This window comes from Sphaeramia orbicularis, chromosome 13, assembly GCF_902148855.1.
Source record: "Sphaeramia orbicularis chromosome 13, fSphaOr1.1, whole genome shotgun sequence".
Classification (NCBI taxonomy): Eukaryota; Metazoa; Chordata; class Actinopteri; order Kurtiformes; family Apogonidae; genus Sphaeramia; species Sphaeramia orbicularis.
Window position 1 is genome coordinate 6,640,178 of NC_043969.1, and position 19,882 is coordinate 6,660,059.

The window sequence follows — 19,882 nt, forward strand, 5'->3', positions numbered from 1 at the left end:
AGGCAGCAGAACCAACCAATAAAGGTGGAAGATGCTAAACAGCACGTTGGCCCTCTGGATGGGAAATTTGAGTACAAAAAAACCCAAGATGAAACAGTCGACCAACATAAAGTATTATGCACACTCGGCAGGAAGGAGTTTTCTTTTCACCGAAGAACTTCCAGCTTAAAATACCACATTAACATGAAGCATACGTTAGTCGGGGACTCTGCTAGCACTTTGGCTAATGTGCTGCCCAGCTTGTGACGAACATGGTAAGTATGGTGGTCCAAGAGAACATACAAAAAACATAAATGTTCAATTTTCACTGATTTGAACACTGCATTAGGAAATCACATGTGCAAAATTTGATACAATTCTAAGTAGATTTAGAGGTTGCACAAGGTGCATGAAGTTTCTCGAAATTGATGTCTTGTCATGCCATTTTGTCATTATATGCTCATTATGCTGGTGACTTGTTAGTATTTGTAATTCTTTTTACTTGGTACCAGCCATTAACATTGTTTTTAACAGTTTTATGCATTCTATAAAGCTTGTTTGTTGTTTTTTTGTTAATTATTTAGAAAACAATTGAGTCTATATGGTATGGATACAGGTGTGTTATACAGATATTTTGTTTATTGTGCATCACTAGATTTGGGTAAAATTACTAACAAATGGGTTCAACCATTATAAGCTGAATCTATCTGATGTATTTATTTACTTGTTTATTTTATTACTTTTATTTGTTTATTGTATTTATGGTTGAAGTTATGATACATTTGACATAGGTTACTATGTTTAGCTTTATACACTCTGGTGGTGGTAAACTACATTTGTATCCACAGCAGCCCTGGGGCAGACTGATGGAGGTGTATCTGCCGATTTGTGCCAAACAAATGTCTTGCCCTAGGACACAACGACACATGACTAGGACAGAGTGGGATTCGAACCACCACCTTTGGATATTGGATGACCCGCTCTACCTCCTGAGCCACAGCCACACCATTACATTGCATGTTTTTATATTAATATCCTTATTTTCAGGAAACTTCAGACATGGCATGCAGAGGCAACTCCCGCATTCAAACTGCAGATAAACCAAAGACAAAATCAAAATCTGAAATCTGGTTGTTTGGAAAGAATATTTCATCAAAGCAAACTTCCATCACTTCATGAAACATTTTCAGTGTTCTTCTATAGTGATAAAGAACACAAAAAAGACTCTCAAGGAAAGTGCACGTATTACTGTAGGAGAAGTTCATTGTTTTTGGCAGAAGGCTGGAAAGCCTTCTGCCAAAAACAGAAGCTGCTTGCAGTTATGATGCAGAAACATGGCTTCTGAATGTACATAGAAAATTTTTAAATTTGCAGATACCATTTGAATCTGTATAATTATTTTGCTTGAATAAATAACTTACATTTTGTTGTAATTTTGCATTAAACATGTGCACAGCACAGGTTGTATGCTGCAGAAAGCAGCTGCACACGCCACCACATAAGTGAGATGAATGCAAGTGATCTTTGAATGCTTTGTACAACCTCTAAATATTGTTTTATATAGCTGAAATTTTTATGTAAATATTAAATCAATAGTCATATCTTAATACCAGGTTCAAATCTACACAAAAGAGAGAAAAAAAATTGGACCACCCAAAAGTTTCCTACGTCTGTCTTATGAAGTCTGCATGGCTGCAACTTGAGAAAATAACGTAATTTTGTGTCGTATGAACACCGTACTGTTGTCACGGTCTTCGTAAGGGTGCCTTGGACCTTCCTACATCAGATCTACAGTCACTTCACAAATTATTGTGTTGTAAGGTCAATGTACGTCAGCCCTACGTGAAACTCACGGCATTCTCAAGTTGATGGTAGGAAGATCTTACGATGTTTCAGAATATTTAGATCGGTATATAAACAGTGGTTGTATACTCCATCCCATGTTGTGATCATTGCATTCAAGATGGTAATAACGTACACAAGACTGAAGCTACAAGATGAACAAGAGGAAGATCCAGCAGTTGTTTTGGCTGTTTGAGTCTGACAGCAGCAGAAGAAGAGGGACATTCTACAGCACTTAACATAAAAAAAAGAGATTAATGTAATTTAATGCCCCAGAACAGTGATCAATTACCACCAAAATTCATGTGGAAATCTGGAGTCATGTCCACTTTCACCTCTGCAAAAAACTTAACATAGTTTAATCTGAGAGTGTTGTTTGATTCATTCATTCATTCATTCATTCATTCATTTATTTTCTGAACAGCTTTATCCTCCAGACAGTCGCGGAGGCGCCGGAGCCTATCCCAGCATTAGAGATGTCCCCGCATAATTTGGTGATTATTGATGCTCTTTTCAGAGATTAAACTATGTTAAGCTTTTTTTTTTTCCATCAAATGTTTTAGAATGTGCATTTTCTGTGTTTGGGATCGTGTGCTGTCCGTGGTGTTGAAATCACACATTACTGCGGGAAAACTGACCCGTAATGTTAGACATTAGGAGTTATAATAAGATGTCAAATTAAGAAATTTGAAGGAGAAGGTTTAAGAGTAAAACAAAGATACACAAGAATAACAGAGGGAAGTGAACATTAAAAACACTAACCGTCTGTCACGCACATTCGCTTCATCACTGCGGTCAAGCCAGCTGACTCTCCTTTTTCCGCGGTCAAGCCAGCTGACTCTCCTTTTTGCGAAGTCAAGCCAGCCGCTCCAACATTTCAAGTGCTCCCGTATTACAGACTTTACGGCAAATACACGGAGGTGGTTGAGAAAGTCAGCGCTAGGATGCTACAGCGTGGACCATCTTCCGGTTTTCAAAATAAAATGTGGGTTATTGATGGGCAATAAACAGATGTGTCAGTGTGATTCCTCACTGGTTTTTAACCATTATATCGTCCGCGGTGACTTGCCGTACGTGTTTGCTGGCAGCGGTGATTCAGGATACACCCCAGACCCTTTGAACAAATTAAAACATTTTGTTTCCATCTCTTCAATAAATGTTAATCTTGTATTGAGCTAAAATGCTAACATTTACAAGTCAATTTCATTTTTTAAAAAAGGAAATTATTCAAATGTAATAAAAAGAGATGTAACTCAACCAGCCCATGTAGTACTATGATCCTGCACTGATTTGAGTCAATAGGTCACATGACCTGGAAGCTATTGAGCTAAAATGCTAATATTTACATTAAAAAAATCATTAAAAATAGCAACAGTGTTAAAACATCACAAAAATGACCGTAACTCGTTCAGCAAATGCCGTACTACAATCTTGCAGTGATTTTGGGTCAATAGGTCACATGACCTGGAAGCTACTGAGCTAAAATGCTAATATTTATATTAAAAAATTTCTTAAAAATAGCAAAAGTGTTAAAATGTCACAAAAATGACTAACTCGTTCAGCCAGTACCGTACTATGATCCTGCAGTGATTTTGAGTCAATAGGTCACATGACCTGGAAGCTATTGAGCTAAAATGCTAATATTTACACTAAAAAATCATTAAAAATAGCAACAGTGTTAAAATGTCACATAAATGACCGTAACTCGTTCAGCCAGTACCGTACTACAATTCTGCAGTGATTTTGAGCCAATAGGTTACATGACCTGGAAGCTATTGAGCTAAAATGCTAATATTTACACTAAAAAATCATTAAAAAATAGCAATCGTGTTAAAATGTCACAAAAATGACCGTAACTCATTCAGCCAAGTACCGTACTACAATCCTGCAGTGATTTTGGGTCAACAGGTCACATGACCTGGAAGCTATTGAGCTAAAATGCTAATATTTATATTATAAAATTTCTTAAAAATAGCAAGTGTTAAAAAGTCACAAAAATGACCGTAACTCGTTCAGCCAGTACCGTACTACAATCCTGCAGTGATTTTGGGTCAATAGATCACATGATAGATCACATTTTTAAGAAATTTTATAATTACTTAGGAACACTCCATGAACACTCCATTCTTATACGGCTGCCATGAGAAGGTCGTACGAAATGTTCCTTAAATCGTTTGGACGGTGTTCATAGCCGTTCGTAATGGCATTTGTGACTGAGGCTTTACTTGAGACTGTTTGCTCATGCAAAATGAAACGTGATTAATATAGATTAAAAATGAATTATCTTTAATCATGATTAATCGAAATGAATCCACAGCAACCCTGTGATTGAAAATTTTAATTGTTTGACAGCATTAATATTTAATATGTAGAGAGGAGGAGGAAGAGAAGGAGCAGAAAAGAGAAGACGAGAAAGGGGAGTTGCTCCAATAGTTTACACAGTATAAGGATATAAACGATCCCAAGTCCCCTCCCCTCTCATTTACTACTCTTCCACGTTGTTTTCTTCACTCCGTCACCTCCACCCTCCTTTATCCCTCCCTTTCTCCTTGCTCCTCCCAACCAGAAGAGGAGTGATCAATCTGAGAGTTTAAACAAATCAGAGAGCTGGCAGAGCAGAGAAGAGCAGAACAGAACAGAGCAGAGCAGAGCTCCATTCAGCGGAGGACTGCAGCAGTGAACCGGACAGTGGAGCAGAGGTACGTCCATCACAGCTTTGAGCCAAGATTATCTCACTGGTGTGTTTAACCAGGCTCCTGAAGCAGAAAAATGTAAGTTTTCTTTTTTATTGTGACTCTTTCAACAAGGATTTTCCTATTCTGTTGTGGTTCCTGACAGACATCTTTATTTGTCACTTTCACTTTCAACTTTTTAATTAGTTATTACACACTTTTAATCTTTCAGTTTTGATACTCATTGCAGTTTAGTTTTTGTTCATTTGATGAGTTAAACTGTAGGTGTATTTTGAGGAATTCACTCATTTAATTTTCATTTACTGTTCAAGTTTTCAGGTATGATGAGCAAAGTCTGGATTCACAGATGCTGAAAAAGATCTCATGACATCAAATCTGCACGTCATAAACCATTAACATGTGCAGACACTAAACTGTCATTTTGAACTTTTCAGTCTAGTTTTCATTTTAGTCTATGTAGTCTGGGTTTTGCTCATAGTTTTTGTTAATATTGTAATATTTGTTCATATTTGTTAATTAACTAATTGTGTTTCTAAGAAATCTAATAACCTAATGAAACTTTATTTATTGTGACTTGCCTTTCATGGTTATTCAAGACATCATCTCCTAGGGGTAAAATGGTTGTCTGAAGAAATTGTTCAAGTGTTTTTCGTTTTCATACTTTTATCCACCGACAGTCAGACCACTGAAGGTGACAGGGTAGACCATTCCATGTCAAAGCTGAAGGAGTGGGAATAAAACATACTAGACCTTTGCCCCCCACTGCAAACGTCCACCTCCCAACTTGTGTCCATTAGTCCCCACCCCCTCCAGGGATCCTCAGTGACTGAAGTGAACACTCTGCAGTGTAACTCAGAGTCTAGTCACCACTGACAACAGCAGTACTGATGGAAGTCCCGACCCTGGCTGAGATGGGAGATTTGTGTCACACTCGGTCTTCCTCTCCAGAGGGTGAGACAGTGTGTGTTGCTCTCTCCCGTTATGAGAACACTCTCCAGGATGCCATCAAGGAGATCCATGTGGACATCAGCACTTTTAAACTAGGCATGGAGCGGCGACTGGAGGAAACAGCCAACCTGAGTGGGCCCCTTGGTCGAGCAGTGGCTCAGCTTCAGCAGGAGAACCGGCAGCTCAAGAGCCAACTGGAGGCTCTCACCCAACAGGTGGAGCTCCTGACCGGAATGACATGTGACCACAGCACCTTGCTCAACAACCACAACCAGAATAATCACAGTCATAAGAACCATCTGAAAGACATTCAGGAGAACCATCAGGAGATAAAAGAGATGATCTTTGGGAAGGGTCAGGCTCACACTCCGAGCCAGGGTCACCTCCACATTCAGACCTACAGCCTTGGGAACCAGATCCAGACCTACAATGGACTTAGCAGTCAGTCCAACCCTACATCTCCCCCTGCCATCTTCTCATCCTCCTCCACTTCAAGCAGTCCTCCTGTTGGCTCCAGAGTTTCCTCCATGGTGACAGGCCCATTGTCCAGCAGCAGCCCATCCACAACCCGCTTCTCGAGTCGAGCAACTTTTGCTTTGTCCAACAAAAATGTGAGTATTACATGTTGTGAGTATTCAGTACATAAATGATTCCCCAGTGTTAACTGTGACATAGCTTCATAGCAATGATGAACTCCAGTACCCTTCCATCAGTTTAACCTTACATTTCTGTTTCTACATTATTTATTGGTTTTACTGAGAGTTGATAGTAAATAGAGAGTAGATGTTTTAACAGTTTCTTTGGAGCACAATTATCTGTCAATAAGTGACCCACTGAGTGGAAGCAAGTGGACATGTATCCACTGGACAGTTGTCTGTCTAAACCTTTATTTGTATGTAGTTTTAGTTTCCCTATCATTACACAAAAAACTTTGGCAAAGATATTCCGACTAAAGATGGAAGATTCCATTTAACCACTGATGAAAATGTTACAGCTAACCTGTAGCAAATTCACTTATCACATTCTGCTTACAACAATTAGTCTTGCAGCTGTGATGAGACAAGTTGACATGTTGGGTAAATTTGGTTATTGTTAAAATTTGTTTGAGTGATTTAATGGAAAAAAACATAAAAATCCCTACGTTTGGTCAATAGTTCACCTACATCATTGATCGTAAGGCCACCGCTATTGGGCTTTGCCTCATCTCACCTGTTGCAGCACCCCAAGTTGTCATTTGTCTTACAAAACTATCATTCAGTTAATTTTTTAAAAATTTTTATCAGGGTGAGTCATAATTCCCAAGTCTATGGATAAAAAGCTAAAGATCATTCATTGAGGTCATTTGACTGTTTTGAAACCATCAGTTTTAATACATAGTTGTTTATTCAGTGAACTATCCACTTCTCCCATAGGACTCTATTCAAACATAACTTACTCTCCTTGAAAACTCCAGTTATGTGGTCAGTAACTGAAATCTTTTGTCTTTTGTCAGAATACCTGGGCTTTTAGCTAACTAATGATAAGCTAACTTTAGTATTTGTATTTTAATTAAAACATGTAACATTTTTAAAGCTTTTTTAGTCATTGAGCAAAAAGGAGCATTTGTCCACTTCTTGCTTCTTGCTTATCTCATCAAGCATTTTTGGTAACTATTTGAACCATTTTACTTAAATATAACCTTATACAAGATTTTCAGAGCCTGTGCCAAGTCCGTATCACTAGATCTGTCATTATTGTCTTTTAGTTTTGTGATTAAGCAACACAGTGTATTAGAAGTAAGTGTTATGTCTGAAAGGCCCTTGGCCTCTGGTAATTGTACAAGTATCCACTGTGGCACCAGTAGCCACTGGTTTGGATTCAAAACACACGGACAACATGTGGTTTCAAGGAATGCAGTCCAGGAAAAAGGTTGTGTCCTGTGAGTGCAAAGAAACTCTTGACATTTTTGTCCAGGCCCTAAGGCTCCTGACTCTGGAACATAAACGGAAATTGAATATACAGCAGAGGTAAGGGGTAGTCTTATAATTGTAATGCAGTTTTAAGGTTAGGAAGGGGTTACTGTGGTGAAGAGTACAATGACTGAATCCATGTTGTTGTATGGATGTGTCATGCAAAGCACTGAGTGTGTCACTGTAGTTGCACACTAACTCACAACTGGGATGTTTAAGGATTTGTAACGTGAGTCAGTAACATGAGTCAACCGCACAGTCTCCTGGGAGGTGAGGTTAGTATGGCTGTGTGGTTTTCAGAACCTGAGTGAAATACTGTGTGAAATTGGCATTGAGAAATAAATGGTGGTTTGTCATGATCACCAACTGACTGGTCAAGATAAAAACAAGCTTCTGCAGTTAGTTACTGGAAAGCTGATGGTTTTCTGCAATTAAAATGTGCATCAGTCATATGTCTGCTGGATTCTGTTTGTCTGTTGCTGGTTTCTGGTGTCTGGATCATGACACATTATTTTATTCATGTCAAAGCTGCTGTGTCACTGATGCAGGTGTTGATGAGTGTGCTGGACAGCAAACACCCACAAAATATATGCAGAAAATAAAGAAAAATCAGACAAAGGCTCATACAGACTATAGCATAATACATGACCTCTACTGGAGCCTGGACCTCTACAGCTTTATATCTTAAGACACAAAAGCATAACATATTCAGTACAGAGACCGTGTAATATCCTGTTATAAACTGGATGCTACTGATGATTCCTCATTGCTGCTCTTCTGCTCCTTCATAAGCATCACTGCATAGCACTACTGATATATTAGAAATGCTAATGATGCTTACGTAAAACAATCACTAGGCCCAAGGACCTCACTGCATCACTGTCCTATGACAACCCTCCATCTGTAAAAATGCTCAAAAACAGGCCTGTTTTTAGCTTCATAACTATGCATTTTCCAGTGAATTCAAGAGGGTTTTAAACATTTCTCACCATAGAGGAACACTTCATTCTTGTAGTTTTTTTTTAAATTGTATTTTATTTTACAGATATTCAAGGTCGACATGTGGAAATATGTGCTTGCCTCTCATCAGGAACATTGGTAATCTGAAAAGCATCCAAAGCTGTCAGGCAATTTGAGTAAAAAAAAATTTATCTTTCTTCTAAGCTGTAGTGGAGTAGAAGTATAAAGCTTCATGAAATGGATATACTCATGTAAGACAAATTCCTTGAGATTTGTACTGGAATACAGTACTTGAGTATCTAGTTAAATTCCACTATTGTTATGTATTCCCATCAGATCACCTGCTAGATATTATCCAAGAATGGTCATGCAAATGTAACTGAAATAGGCACAAGACCCCCCAAAAGTGCTAGAAAAATAAGTACACACAGGCAAACTTTATGCTAATGGCTGTTTCTCCGACATCTGTAGTTACTGAAGAATGTGGTGGCTAAAATGGAGGAATGCTATCTCCTGCGAATTTCATGTGTCAAAGCTAAACAACACAATGGCACCTTTGTTTCTGTATGTCTGTGCTGTGGGAGATCCCCACCTATCATCCCAACACACATTACAAGCATGATCTGCAAAAAATGCTATAAAGTAATGTATTTCTGCACAAAGGTGTACTGTGTGCATGTAGTGATGTCTGGGTGCTCTTTCTCCACTGTCATCAAAATAATTACTGTAACCTCATGAGGTTTTTTTTGTGAATGCAGTGGAATTATAATTGTGACTCGCTCTTCCTGCCACATCCTCACCTGTCTGTCAGAGAGGGATGACGAAGAGACAGTATGTGAAGTTCTAGCTGGCTGTTCCAGCAGGTCTGATTGATATGACACACACACACACACGCACGCACGCACGCACGCACGCACGCACGCACGCACACACACACACACACACACACACACACACACACACACACTCTGCAGGCTTGACTCCAAGATGTTTTCAATGCCAAATAGATGTGCATAGACGCGCCTTTCCTCCTAACCTGCTCTCCAGCTGTTACTGTTCACTTTCACCGTGACCTGCCAAGTCGACACAAGACGACTCACATATACAGACACACAAAAAACACACCTGGAGCAAACTGACACCAACCACCTCATATTAAAAACTCACCTACAGCCTGTATCTGCATGATATAGGAAAACTTACTTTCACTTTTTCTTCTAATCTCCCTTTTTCAGTGGTTGGCTATAACCATATACCTTTATTCAGCTATTGCATTTAAGTATAGATTTACAAAGGTACAGTATGTATTTTCATGTTATGATACTTCTCTACTTCCACTTCATTTGTCTGGCAAAATCAACTGAAGTTGCTTTGAAAATGATGGTTTTGCTCAAAATATATGAAAAAATATGATTTTTATATATAAATCAAAATTCCCATCAGTTTATACAACATTAGTCTGTCTGCAAAATGCTTCCAGAATAAAAGCAATGAAAGTTTAACAAGTCACAGGTTAAGAGGGATAAAGAAAAAAAAGTTCTATATATGCTTATAGTTTTTGATATACAGCATTGGGTCAAAATGTGAAATTAAGAGAATGGGTTTAACACTGTCTGCACATCAGTTCATACATTATATGTAATAACATTTTATCACATATCCTACAAACATTAGCCAACCAGTACTTTTGTTATGTGTTTCCAATTAATCACATATGTAAGATTCAGCATATTTTATCTCTGAAGCTTCACAGCTGAAACAAATAAAGAATTAGTTGACAAAAATGTCAAAATTTCTTTTTTTTTTTTTTTCAAATGTGCAGCACCTGCATTAAAAGATGTCATATTTTATTTCTAATACTTCTACTTAACCCAAGGATCATCTTCTACTTCTTCCATCACTGCTCTTTTTTTTATTAGCATCGTCTTTGTCCAAGTGAAAACTCTGTTCCTATCAACAAGTACCATATTTACCCTGTGTGAAAAAAAACAAACAAAAAAACCTGTTGAGATTTTGACATATTTTGTGATGACTGAGAAAAAAAAATAATTTCCTCACTTTTCACTTTTTTTTTATTCAGTACTTTGGAATTCCCTTAAAAATACTTGAATGAAAACCCAGCTCTGTGTGTGTGTGTGTGTGTGTGTGTGTGTGTGTGTGTTTCCATCTGGAAGGGGTTTGAGGTTTGTATAGAGGCAGCTGTACAGCTCTTTTCTATCCTCTAATGGTTCTGGACAAAAGGAATTAGTCAAGAATAGGATTAAGACAATGAACCAACCCTCTTCAGTTCTTCTGTTTTACGTCCTTCTCTTCTCTTCTCTTCTCTTCTCTTCTCTTCTCTTCTCTTCTCTTCTCTTCACACACACATACACACGCACACACACACACATCTTTAGATAACCCAATGTTGCCTGGTACAGTACCAAGGCTGACTCTCAGTGTACCATTGTGTGAGTTCTGGTGCTTCATTGACAGTGTGGAACAGATTACAATATTGAGCTTAGTTTTCTTTTTCACTTTTCTTCCCTTTTTCTCACCTGTTATCCACTGCTAATTTCTATATTGAATGAACTGAAGGGGCCTGACATTTTTCATCTTTTTATTAAATCAATCATCATTTGACCTAAAAGTTTAGTTTCATGTTCACACTTATACGTATGTGTTATTGTCACACTAATTCGTTTGCAATCAGTTACTGTCATTAAGTGTTAAGTATGTTCTGTATGAAAAGCTCAATCAACAGTCGCTGTTCTGGAGAGACAGGTTCAGTTTTCTGCAAACTACAACTGTGAAACTACAGCTAGGCAGCAACCACTCAGCAATATGGACACATAAACATGGATGCTGTGAGAACATTTCAAATGTGAAGCCAAAATTCCCTGATCCCTCTCGGTGGCTGACTGCAGAATCAATCAAATCAGTCAACCAAATTTTATTTATACGTCACCAAATCATAACAAAACTTAGATCATGACACTTTACATAGAGAGCTGGTTGAAACCAGACTCTCACACCAATTTACAGAACCCAACAGAATCCTGCAGGAGCAAACACTTGTGAAAAACTTCCTTTTAACAGGCAGAAACCTCAAGCAGACCCTGACTCCTGGAGGATGGTCGTCTGCAGAGGTGGAAAGTAACAAATTACATTTACTCACATTACTGTAATGAGTAGTTTTTGTGAGTAATTTTAATTTTTTAAATAGTTTTTGAAATAGGTAGTTTTACTTTGATTCAAGTACATTTTGACCTAAGCATTTTACTTCGCTACAGTGGAAACCCCTGAGTAAAACATACCATGCGTGCACTTGAAACCCCTGAGCCTTAAGCTGTGACAAAGTGAAAGTGAGCTCCCCTCACCTAATCACTGACTATCTGCTCCTCCCCCCCGGTTGAGAACCACTGGTGCATGCCAAAGTTTTGTACATACAAATGGACAGATGGACGATGAACTGATGACAATACCCTGCAGCAAGGGCCAAGAGTAAAAAATGAAATGTGGGAAAAACAATCGGCCTGAACTGAAAGGAAATTGTATGGGCATGCATGCGTGGAAATCCCACCCTTAAACAAACACCCTGCCCCCTCAAATAAAAGTTTCCGAAGGTAGGGAAAAGGAAAAAGTGCTGTACAACAGCAGGAGGCCTAGAGGAATTAGTAAAGTGTCTTAAGTTTCACTTTCACTTTGTATAGTCATATGGTGTGGGCATACTCATTGTGTGGTTCATGTACACAAACAGTGCAACCCCGCCCCCATGTGCCCCCTTCGTATTCCTGATTGCCACCTCATATATGACTATGTAGAACCAGCCCCGCTGATCACTAACGTTTCAAGTTAAGTAGACTACATGAAATTAATCACCTCACGTTTACAAACTGTCAGAAACAGTCAGAAACAATGTGTATGATTTTAGTTGCAATTGGTCTCTCAAATTATTTGGTTCCAAGACAAAAAAATCAAAACAAAACTTAGATTTAGAAGTGTTAGATAATTTATCTTGTTTTAATACTTAATTTCTTATTTTAAGTGTTCATACATCTGTAGACATGCTTATTTCTAGATTTAACAATCTTAATTCAAGAAATCTTGTCAACTGAAAATATCTTGCTGCATGGACAGATATTTCATTTGTTTTGAGTACCCTTTTCCTCAGATTTAGTGTTTTATATGGTTTTGAGACACCCCTTTGTTGCTGTGTGAAATAATCTTAATTCATGTATAATAGGCTAGCTCCTGAGTTGTTAGCTGTAGCCGAGACTATGAGCTTTGGATGGACAGTGATAGCCCATCAAAGTCAGCTCAGTTGTCTTTCAAGCATGAATGTCCTGGACACTTTGAGTTTGGTTGGCTTAAGTTTCATATGTGTCATTTAGGAAGTCTGCTTTAGTGGCTTTAATTCACAGTATAGCTAGTGTTTGTCAGTAAAGAAAAAAATGGATCATAGAATTCATTATGCCACTTTTTTTATGGGGTGGTCTGAACAAAGTTTGCACTTAAGGGTCCTAATTATTATATGGAAAACAACTAATGCTGGATTTATGACTTGTCCTTTTTTACCTCCGCCAAGGAGGTTATGTTTTTGCCGGCGTTGGTTTGTCTGTCTGTCTGTCTGTCTGTCCGTCCGTGTGCAAGATAACTCAAAAAATTAAGGACGGATTTTGGATGAAAATTTCAGGATATGTTGATACTGGCACAAGGACACATGATTAATTTTGGTGGTGATCGGGGGGGGGGGGGGGGGGGCGGGGGGTTGATCTGCCTTGGCATAGGTCTGCACTCTCTGAGTGCTTTTCTAGTTACATCAAGTAATTGAAAGTAACTTTTACACAAATTTTAAATAAGTACTTTTTTTCTTACTTTTACTCAAGTAGATTTTTAGATGGAGGGGAAGAAAGGGGGACCAAGCACAATGACTTCAGTTTTGTCTGAGTTTAACTGCAAAAAGTTGTTGATAATCCAATATTTAATATCTTTAATGCACTCCTGTAGTTTAGTTAGCTGATTATCTTTATCAGGTTTAATAGATAAAAATAAATGGGCATTACCAGTGTAACAATAAAAGTTGACAGTGTTTCCTTATTAAGTTACCTAATGGAAGCATGTATAAGATAAACAGTATTCGTCCAAGAATTGAGCCTTGAGGAACTCCATAACTAACTGTGGTGCACTGAGAAGATTCATTAATAATATTAACAAACTGAAAACGGTCTGTTAGATAGCATTTAAACCAGATTAACGCTGATCCTTTAATACCAATTGATTGTTCCAGTCGTTGTAGAAGGTTGTGATGGTCGACAGTGTCGAAAGGTCACTAAGGTCTAATTAAATCAGTATAGAATCCAGACCCTCATCTGAAGCAGTTAGAAGGTCATTGGTAACTTTGACCAATGCTGTTTCTGAACTATGATGTTCCCTAAAACCTGACTGGAAATTCTCAAATAAACAGTTGGCTTGAAGGAAGTCACGCAACTGATTAGCTACTATTTTCTCCAGAATCTTAGATATGAATGGAAGATTTCATATGGGTCTATAGTTAGCTAAAACTGCAGGGTCAAGGCTGGGCTTTTTAAGAAGAGGTTTGAAGGACCTCAAATCCTACTTTAAAGGACCATGGTACATAGCCTGTTGATAATGACAAGTTAATCATTTCAAGGAGGTGGCTGCTAAGTAAAGGTAAAACATGATGAGCTTGTTGGAACTGGGTTTAAGAGACAGGTAGACAGTTTAGATGAAGAGACTATTGAAATTGACTGACTGATCTCTATGGGAGAAAAGCAGTCCATAAAATCAAATGGTTCAGTTGTCAACTTTGTAGTTTCTGGGTATGAAGGATTTAAAAGGTGGACTAGAATTTGAGGAGGACAGATGGCCCTTAATTTTATTTCTGATGAGCAATTATTGAAGAAGTTCATAAAATTGTTGCTATGGAGGGTTGCAGGAATATTAGGCTCATATGCACTGTGGTTCTTTGCCAGTCCAGCTACAATACTGAAAACAAACCTGTGATTGTTCTTATTGTTCTCTATTAATGGTGAATATTAAGCTGCTCTAGCAGAACAAAATGCCTTCCTGTATTTATTTAGGCTATCCTGCCAGGCTGAATAGTAGAACGCCACAATCTGTCACATTTTCAGGTATGCTGCCTTAATTGGCGAGTATGAGAATTAAACCAGGGAGCTTGCTTCCCTTGTTTTATAATCATATTGTTTAGTGGAGCGATTAAATCTAATGTTTTTCACAGTCTGAGAACTCAATGAAGTCATCAACTTGAGATGGACTAAAATTGACTGAGTTAGGACACGAATCAGCTGTGTAATTCAGATATGGGAGTAGATTTAGATATAGCATGATTTGATAAATGGTATAAACATTTTTGGTAGGAAGGAAATCATTGAATAATAAAAACTCAAAAGTTATTAAGCAGTGGTCGGAAAGGAGGGGATTTAGTGGAAAGACTATTCAGTCTTCAAGTTCCACACCATAAGTCAGGACTAAGTCAAGGGTGTGATTAAAACAGTGAGTGAGTTTATGTACATGCTGACTATTGAGTCTAGTAATTACTTTATTTGTTTTAAGGATTATACTGGCTAGGAACTCAGCGAAGTCTGATAAAAAGTCGGTGTATGTACCAGGAGGGCAATACACTATAATAAATTGCATAGGCTGGAGTGTTTTATAGATTGGGTTGGAAAGGCTAAGACTAAGACTTTTAAATGAGTTAAAATTTGGCTTAGGTTTAAGATTCAATTGTAGACATGATTTAAAAACAGCTGCAACTCCTCCTCCTTGGCCTGAGTCTCAAGGAATCTAATTATTATGGTGACTAGGAGGAGTAGATTCATTTAAGGACACATACTCCTCCTCACAAAGCCAAGTTTCTTTTAAACAGAATAAATCTATGTAATAATCTGATATGAGATCATTGATTAATACAGCTCTGGAAGATAGAGATCTAATATTCAGGAGGCCACATTTTATTTTCTTGAGCTTTAGAACTCTTCAAGTATTAGTGTTGATTTTTATTAGGTTTTGATGTACAGCTGTTTTTCTCTTTACATGTTTAGGGGACAGACACATTCTCTATAGCAGGGGTGTCAAACTCATTTTAGTTCAGGGGTCACTTTCACCCCAATATGATCTGAAGCGGGCCAGACCAGTAAAATAACACTAGTGAAAAAAGTAAAATTACATTATGATAATGTTTACATCTACAACATTTCATTAAATATCTGAATAGCATCAACAACTTGAAATGTCTTAAGAAAAACAAGTGGAGTTTAAACAATATTCTGCATCAGTTTATCATTTACACATACACATTACAGCGTACATTACAATTTACAAATAAACATAATATTGATAAAATTACATTTACTTTTCTCAAGACATTTCAGGTTGTTCATATTTGTTCAGGTTATTCACATTTTTTGTAAAAGGATAGTTTGTTAATGTAAACATTTTCATGTAATTTTCCTTTTTTTACACTAAAACAAAGATAAAATCTGCAGTTGTCATTATTTATAGGTTATTATGACTATTTTTCTAGGCTGACCCAATTGAGATCTAATTGGTTTATACACTATTTTGCCAAAAGTATTCGCTCACCTGCCTTGACTCGCATATAAATTTAAGTGACATCCCATTTTTAATCAATAGGGTTCAATATGACGTCGGTCCACCCTTTGCAGCTATAACAGGTTCAACTCTTCTGAGAAGGCTGTCCACAAGGTTTAGGAGTGTGTTCATTGGAATTTTTGATCATTCCTCCAGAAGCGCATTTGTGAGGTCACACGCTGATGTTGGACGAGAAGGCCAGGCTCTCAGTCTCCACTCTAATTCATCCCAAAGGTGTTCAGTGGGGTTGAGGTCAGGACTCTGTGCAGGCCAGTCAAGTTCATCAACACCAGACTCTGTCATCCATGTCTTTATGGACCTTGCTTTGTGCACTGACGCACAGTCATGTTGGAAAAGGAAAGGGCCAACTCCAAACTGTTCCCACAAAGTTGGGAGCATGGAATTGTCCAAAATCTCTTGGTATGCTGAAGCAAGACATTTTGGACAATTTCATGCTCCCAACTTTGTGGGAACAGTTTGGGGATGGCTGCTTCCTTTTCCAACATGACTGTGCGTCAGTGCACAAAGCAAGGTCTATAAAGACATGGATGACAGAGTCTGGTGTTGATGAACTTGACTGGCCTGCACAGAGTCCTGACCTCAACCTGATAGAACACCTTTGGGATGAATTAGAGCGGAGACTGAGAGCAAGGCCTTCTCATCCAACATCAGTGTGTGACCTCACAAATGTGCTTCGGGAGGAATGGTCAAAAATTCCCATGAACACACTCCTAAACCTTGTGGAAAGCCTTCCCAGAAGAGTTGAACCTGTTATAGCTGTAAAGGGTGGATCAATGTCATTTTAAACCCTATTGATTAAGAATGGGATGTCACTTAAGTTCATATGTAAATCAAGCCAGGTGAGTGAATACTTTTGGCAATATAGTGTATGTGACTGTATGTGGAACCTGAAATAAAATGATTTTTACACTTCTGATTGTTAATTTCTTCAGTGTAATTTTTGCATTTCACAAATTCATCCTAGGGGCCACACTGGACCCTTTGGCGGGCCAGATTTGGCCCCCGGGCCACATGTTTGACACCTGTGCTCTATAGGGTTTACAGTGAGTATATGCTCTGGAGACACAGAGAAGTGTGTAAGACTGGGACTCTGCATCCTGGTCTTAACTCTGGGGCAGGGTTTTGGGTCAGTGATAAACTTGGCCAGGTTTTTACTAATGAGAGCAGCACCATTCCAAGTGGGGTATATGCCATCTCTCCTAATAAGACCGGGTTTTCCCCCAAATGTCTAAAAACTGTATGTCATTGGCAGGACACCACCTAGACAGCAGTGGCGATTTCTCATAGACTGCAAGGGAAGCCCGGCTTCCCCTAAAATTATGAAAATTGAATGGTTAAATATAGACAATTGTGTTGACATTTTATTGACTACAAATGTGTTAGAACACGTTCATCTCAAAGATGAGTTCGTTCAGAATCAGCTTTATCACAAATCAACGGACTCGATGTTGTTCACTTTTCATACATTCCTGTTGCGCTGTTTTCTCATTCGATCTCTGCTCAGTGCATTTGCCTGTAGACGCCGGGCGTCTCTGGGCTTCAATGGGACTGAGGGGCCGTTTACACGGTGTAGGATTCAGTCAACTCCGGGAAGATTTCATCACGGATTAGCCTTCTGTTAACATGGAAACGGTGCCTAGAGTGCCTGAATCCGGAAACTTTTGATACCAGGGTCCAGGGTGGAATGTTATCGATACGCTCCGCATTTCACCTCCGTGTTAACGCGAATCGGAGCGTTCCGGGGTAAAATATGACGTCACTGCATGCGCGCGCAGCCAAGAACCGCCAGTTAACCCACTCCAGGCCAGTTGGTGGCGGTAATGCGCCTCCAGCTGGTTTGCCAGCCTCTATGACACAATACAGCTGCAGAAAAAGAAGGAACAACCACAACAGCAATGGCCGGTTTCAGAACAACATACGTGCTGCTAACTGTGCTCAGCTCGTCTGTCCAGACAAAGAAGTCCTGCGTCTTTTTACGACCATTCGCCATTGTTGTTTGTAAATAGTGTTGTCCGCCTCGTCTTCTTCTTCTTCTTCTCCTCATTTAAAGGCTGTCTAAACCGGAAATCGTTTGTGCGCAGGCGTGTGTTTTACCGCCACTGTTTCACTACAGCTCTACATCGCCAGCTACTGGTCTGGCACGGCCACTACAGCGTATTCAGCCGTTCTCGCGGACTCATGTTAACGCAGATCGTTATCATAGCAGCTTCGTCTTAACGGGGAATGATTTTATAACGCAAAGGAGAAATCTTTGCGGAGTGTTGTCGTGTAAACATACCCTGAGTGGAACAGTTTTTTTCATTGCCTCAAACTGGACGGTAATTGGATAAATGCCTCAATGTTGTCCCGCCCCCGGACGCCGGGCGTCTCTGGGGGTGAATGGAGCTGTGGGCGGAGCTCGGCCGGGGATGGACGCCAGAATCCCACGTGCTGATTGGAGGATCAGTCGAAAGGCTGAATCCCGTTTGATTGACAGCTATTTTGAGATCTACTCCTTCACTGACACAGTTCAGTTTAATACCATCGCGCATTCTGCTGTGAAATCAAGAGAGAAACTACTCCGAAATTACTTCTTCATTTCTTGCACTGTAAATAAAACACACTCATTGTACTTCCTTGTTTCAATTTAACATAATTTCAGCGTTTTCTTGTTTCAGTTACATAATTTAATCATTTCTTGTTTGAGTTTAATATCGTTTTGTTGATAATTAAATCAATCAAACTGTTGGCTAGGTCAGAGTGAAAGGAGCATCTCTTGTTTAAAAAGGCTGAAGTCTTACACTCGCAACACAATGGGCCAAGGCAATCTAAGCAGCCCAGCTCTGCTGGACATTGAGAGGACACAGGTCCAGTCCCTGGAAAAGACACCTACTTGGTACGATAAGGACACTGACCAGTTTCTTAAAAAGGAACAGAGGGCCAAATGTATGTTTAAATAACTTGACAATTTTTTTTTTATTTTTTTATGTAAGCCGACAATGAGCTTCCCCTGTCTGAAAGATGAGCAGCCGCCACTGCTAGACAGCCAGCGATTGAGTGAAGACATGCAACTGAACATGTCATCACTGGTCAGATTAGGCAGGGGACCAGAGAAAATTACAGAGACCGACATACTTTTGGCATAGATACACACCGATTCAAGATTAATTTTGGTGACCTCCAATTGACATAATCGGGAGTCATTACCACCGATGTAAATTACCATCTTATACTATTTGCGTTTGTCCTTAGCCACCAGTTTTAAATAGGGTTCTATGTCACCATCTCTGGCCCCTGGAATGCATTTAAAGGACTCGTATGTAGGATTGTGGCCAAAACTGGTACTGCAATCACATTCAAAATACTGTAGAGCAGGGTATCCCCTCCCCCTCCCCCCAGACAAGGGGTTACCAGATCCAGCATGAGCGTCTACTGCAAGGAGCTACCATGGCAAGCAATGAATCTTACACTGGTACTTATACCGGGCCCAGTCTCTTCACCCGGGATACGGTCTCTTCTCCCCGATCAGGCCGCAGTGTTTTCTCCTGGGGCCAGACTGCGGTCTCTTTGCCTGGGAGAAAACACTGCAGCTCAGGCTGGGAGAAAACACCATGGCTCGGGCCAAGAGAAGACACTGCGGTTCGGCCCAGGAGAAGACATCAAGACCCAGGCCCACAGTCTTACCACCCGGTAAGAGACATTGAGAGCCAGGGGAGACAACGGGAGAGCCAGCGTCGGTCTTCAGATTCTTCTCCACTTTCAGCTGTCTCCATGTTTCAAAAGCATTTCCTTTACATATCCTTGTCTTTTTTTCTCACTTTGTCACAGCATATTTGGGAATAATAAGAGGCCTTTTAGGTTTAGTAATGTCAGACATTTATGATGTGAAACGTTCCA

The 19,882-nt window shown here is 39.3% G+C and overlaps 1 protein-coding gene across 3 annotated transcripts in view; it reads left to right on the forward strand.

The window, feature by feature from the left end:
- Positions 1-4,430: 4,430 nt before the first annotated feature.
- The window catches only part of smtnl (smoothelin, like), a 94,347-nt gene continuing 78,895 nt past the window's right edge, over positions 4,431-19,882 (forward strand). For 2 of the 3 annotated variants that reach the window (XM_030151562.1, XM_030151564.1), the window contains exons 1-2: positions 4,431-4,520; positions 5,192-6,073. In XM_030151562.1, the coding sequence (XP_030007422.1) occupies positions 5,402-6,073 (672 nt within the window). In that variant the 5' untranslated portion in view covers positions 4,431-4,520; positions 5,192-5,401. Of the gene's footprint in view, positions 4,593-5,191; positions 6,074-19,882 lie in introns of all 3 variants that reach the window. The other variant, XM_030151563.1, reaches the window with a different exon arrangement.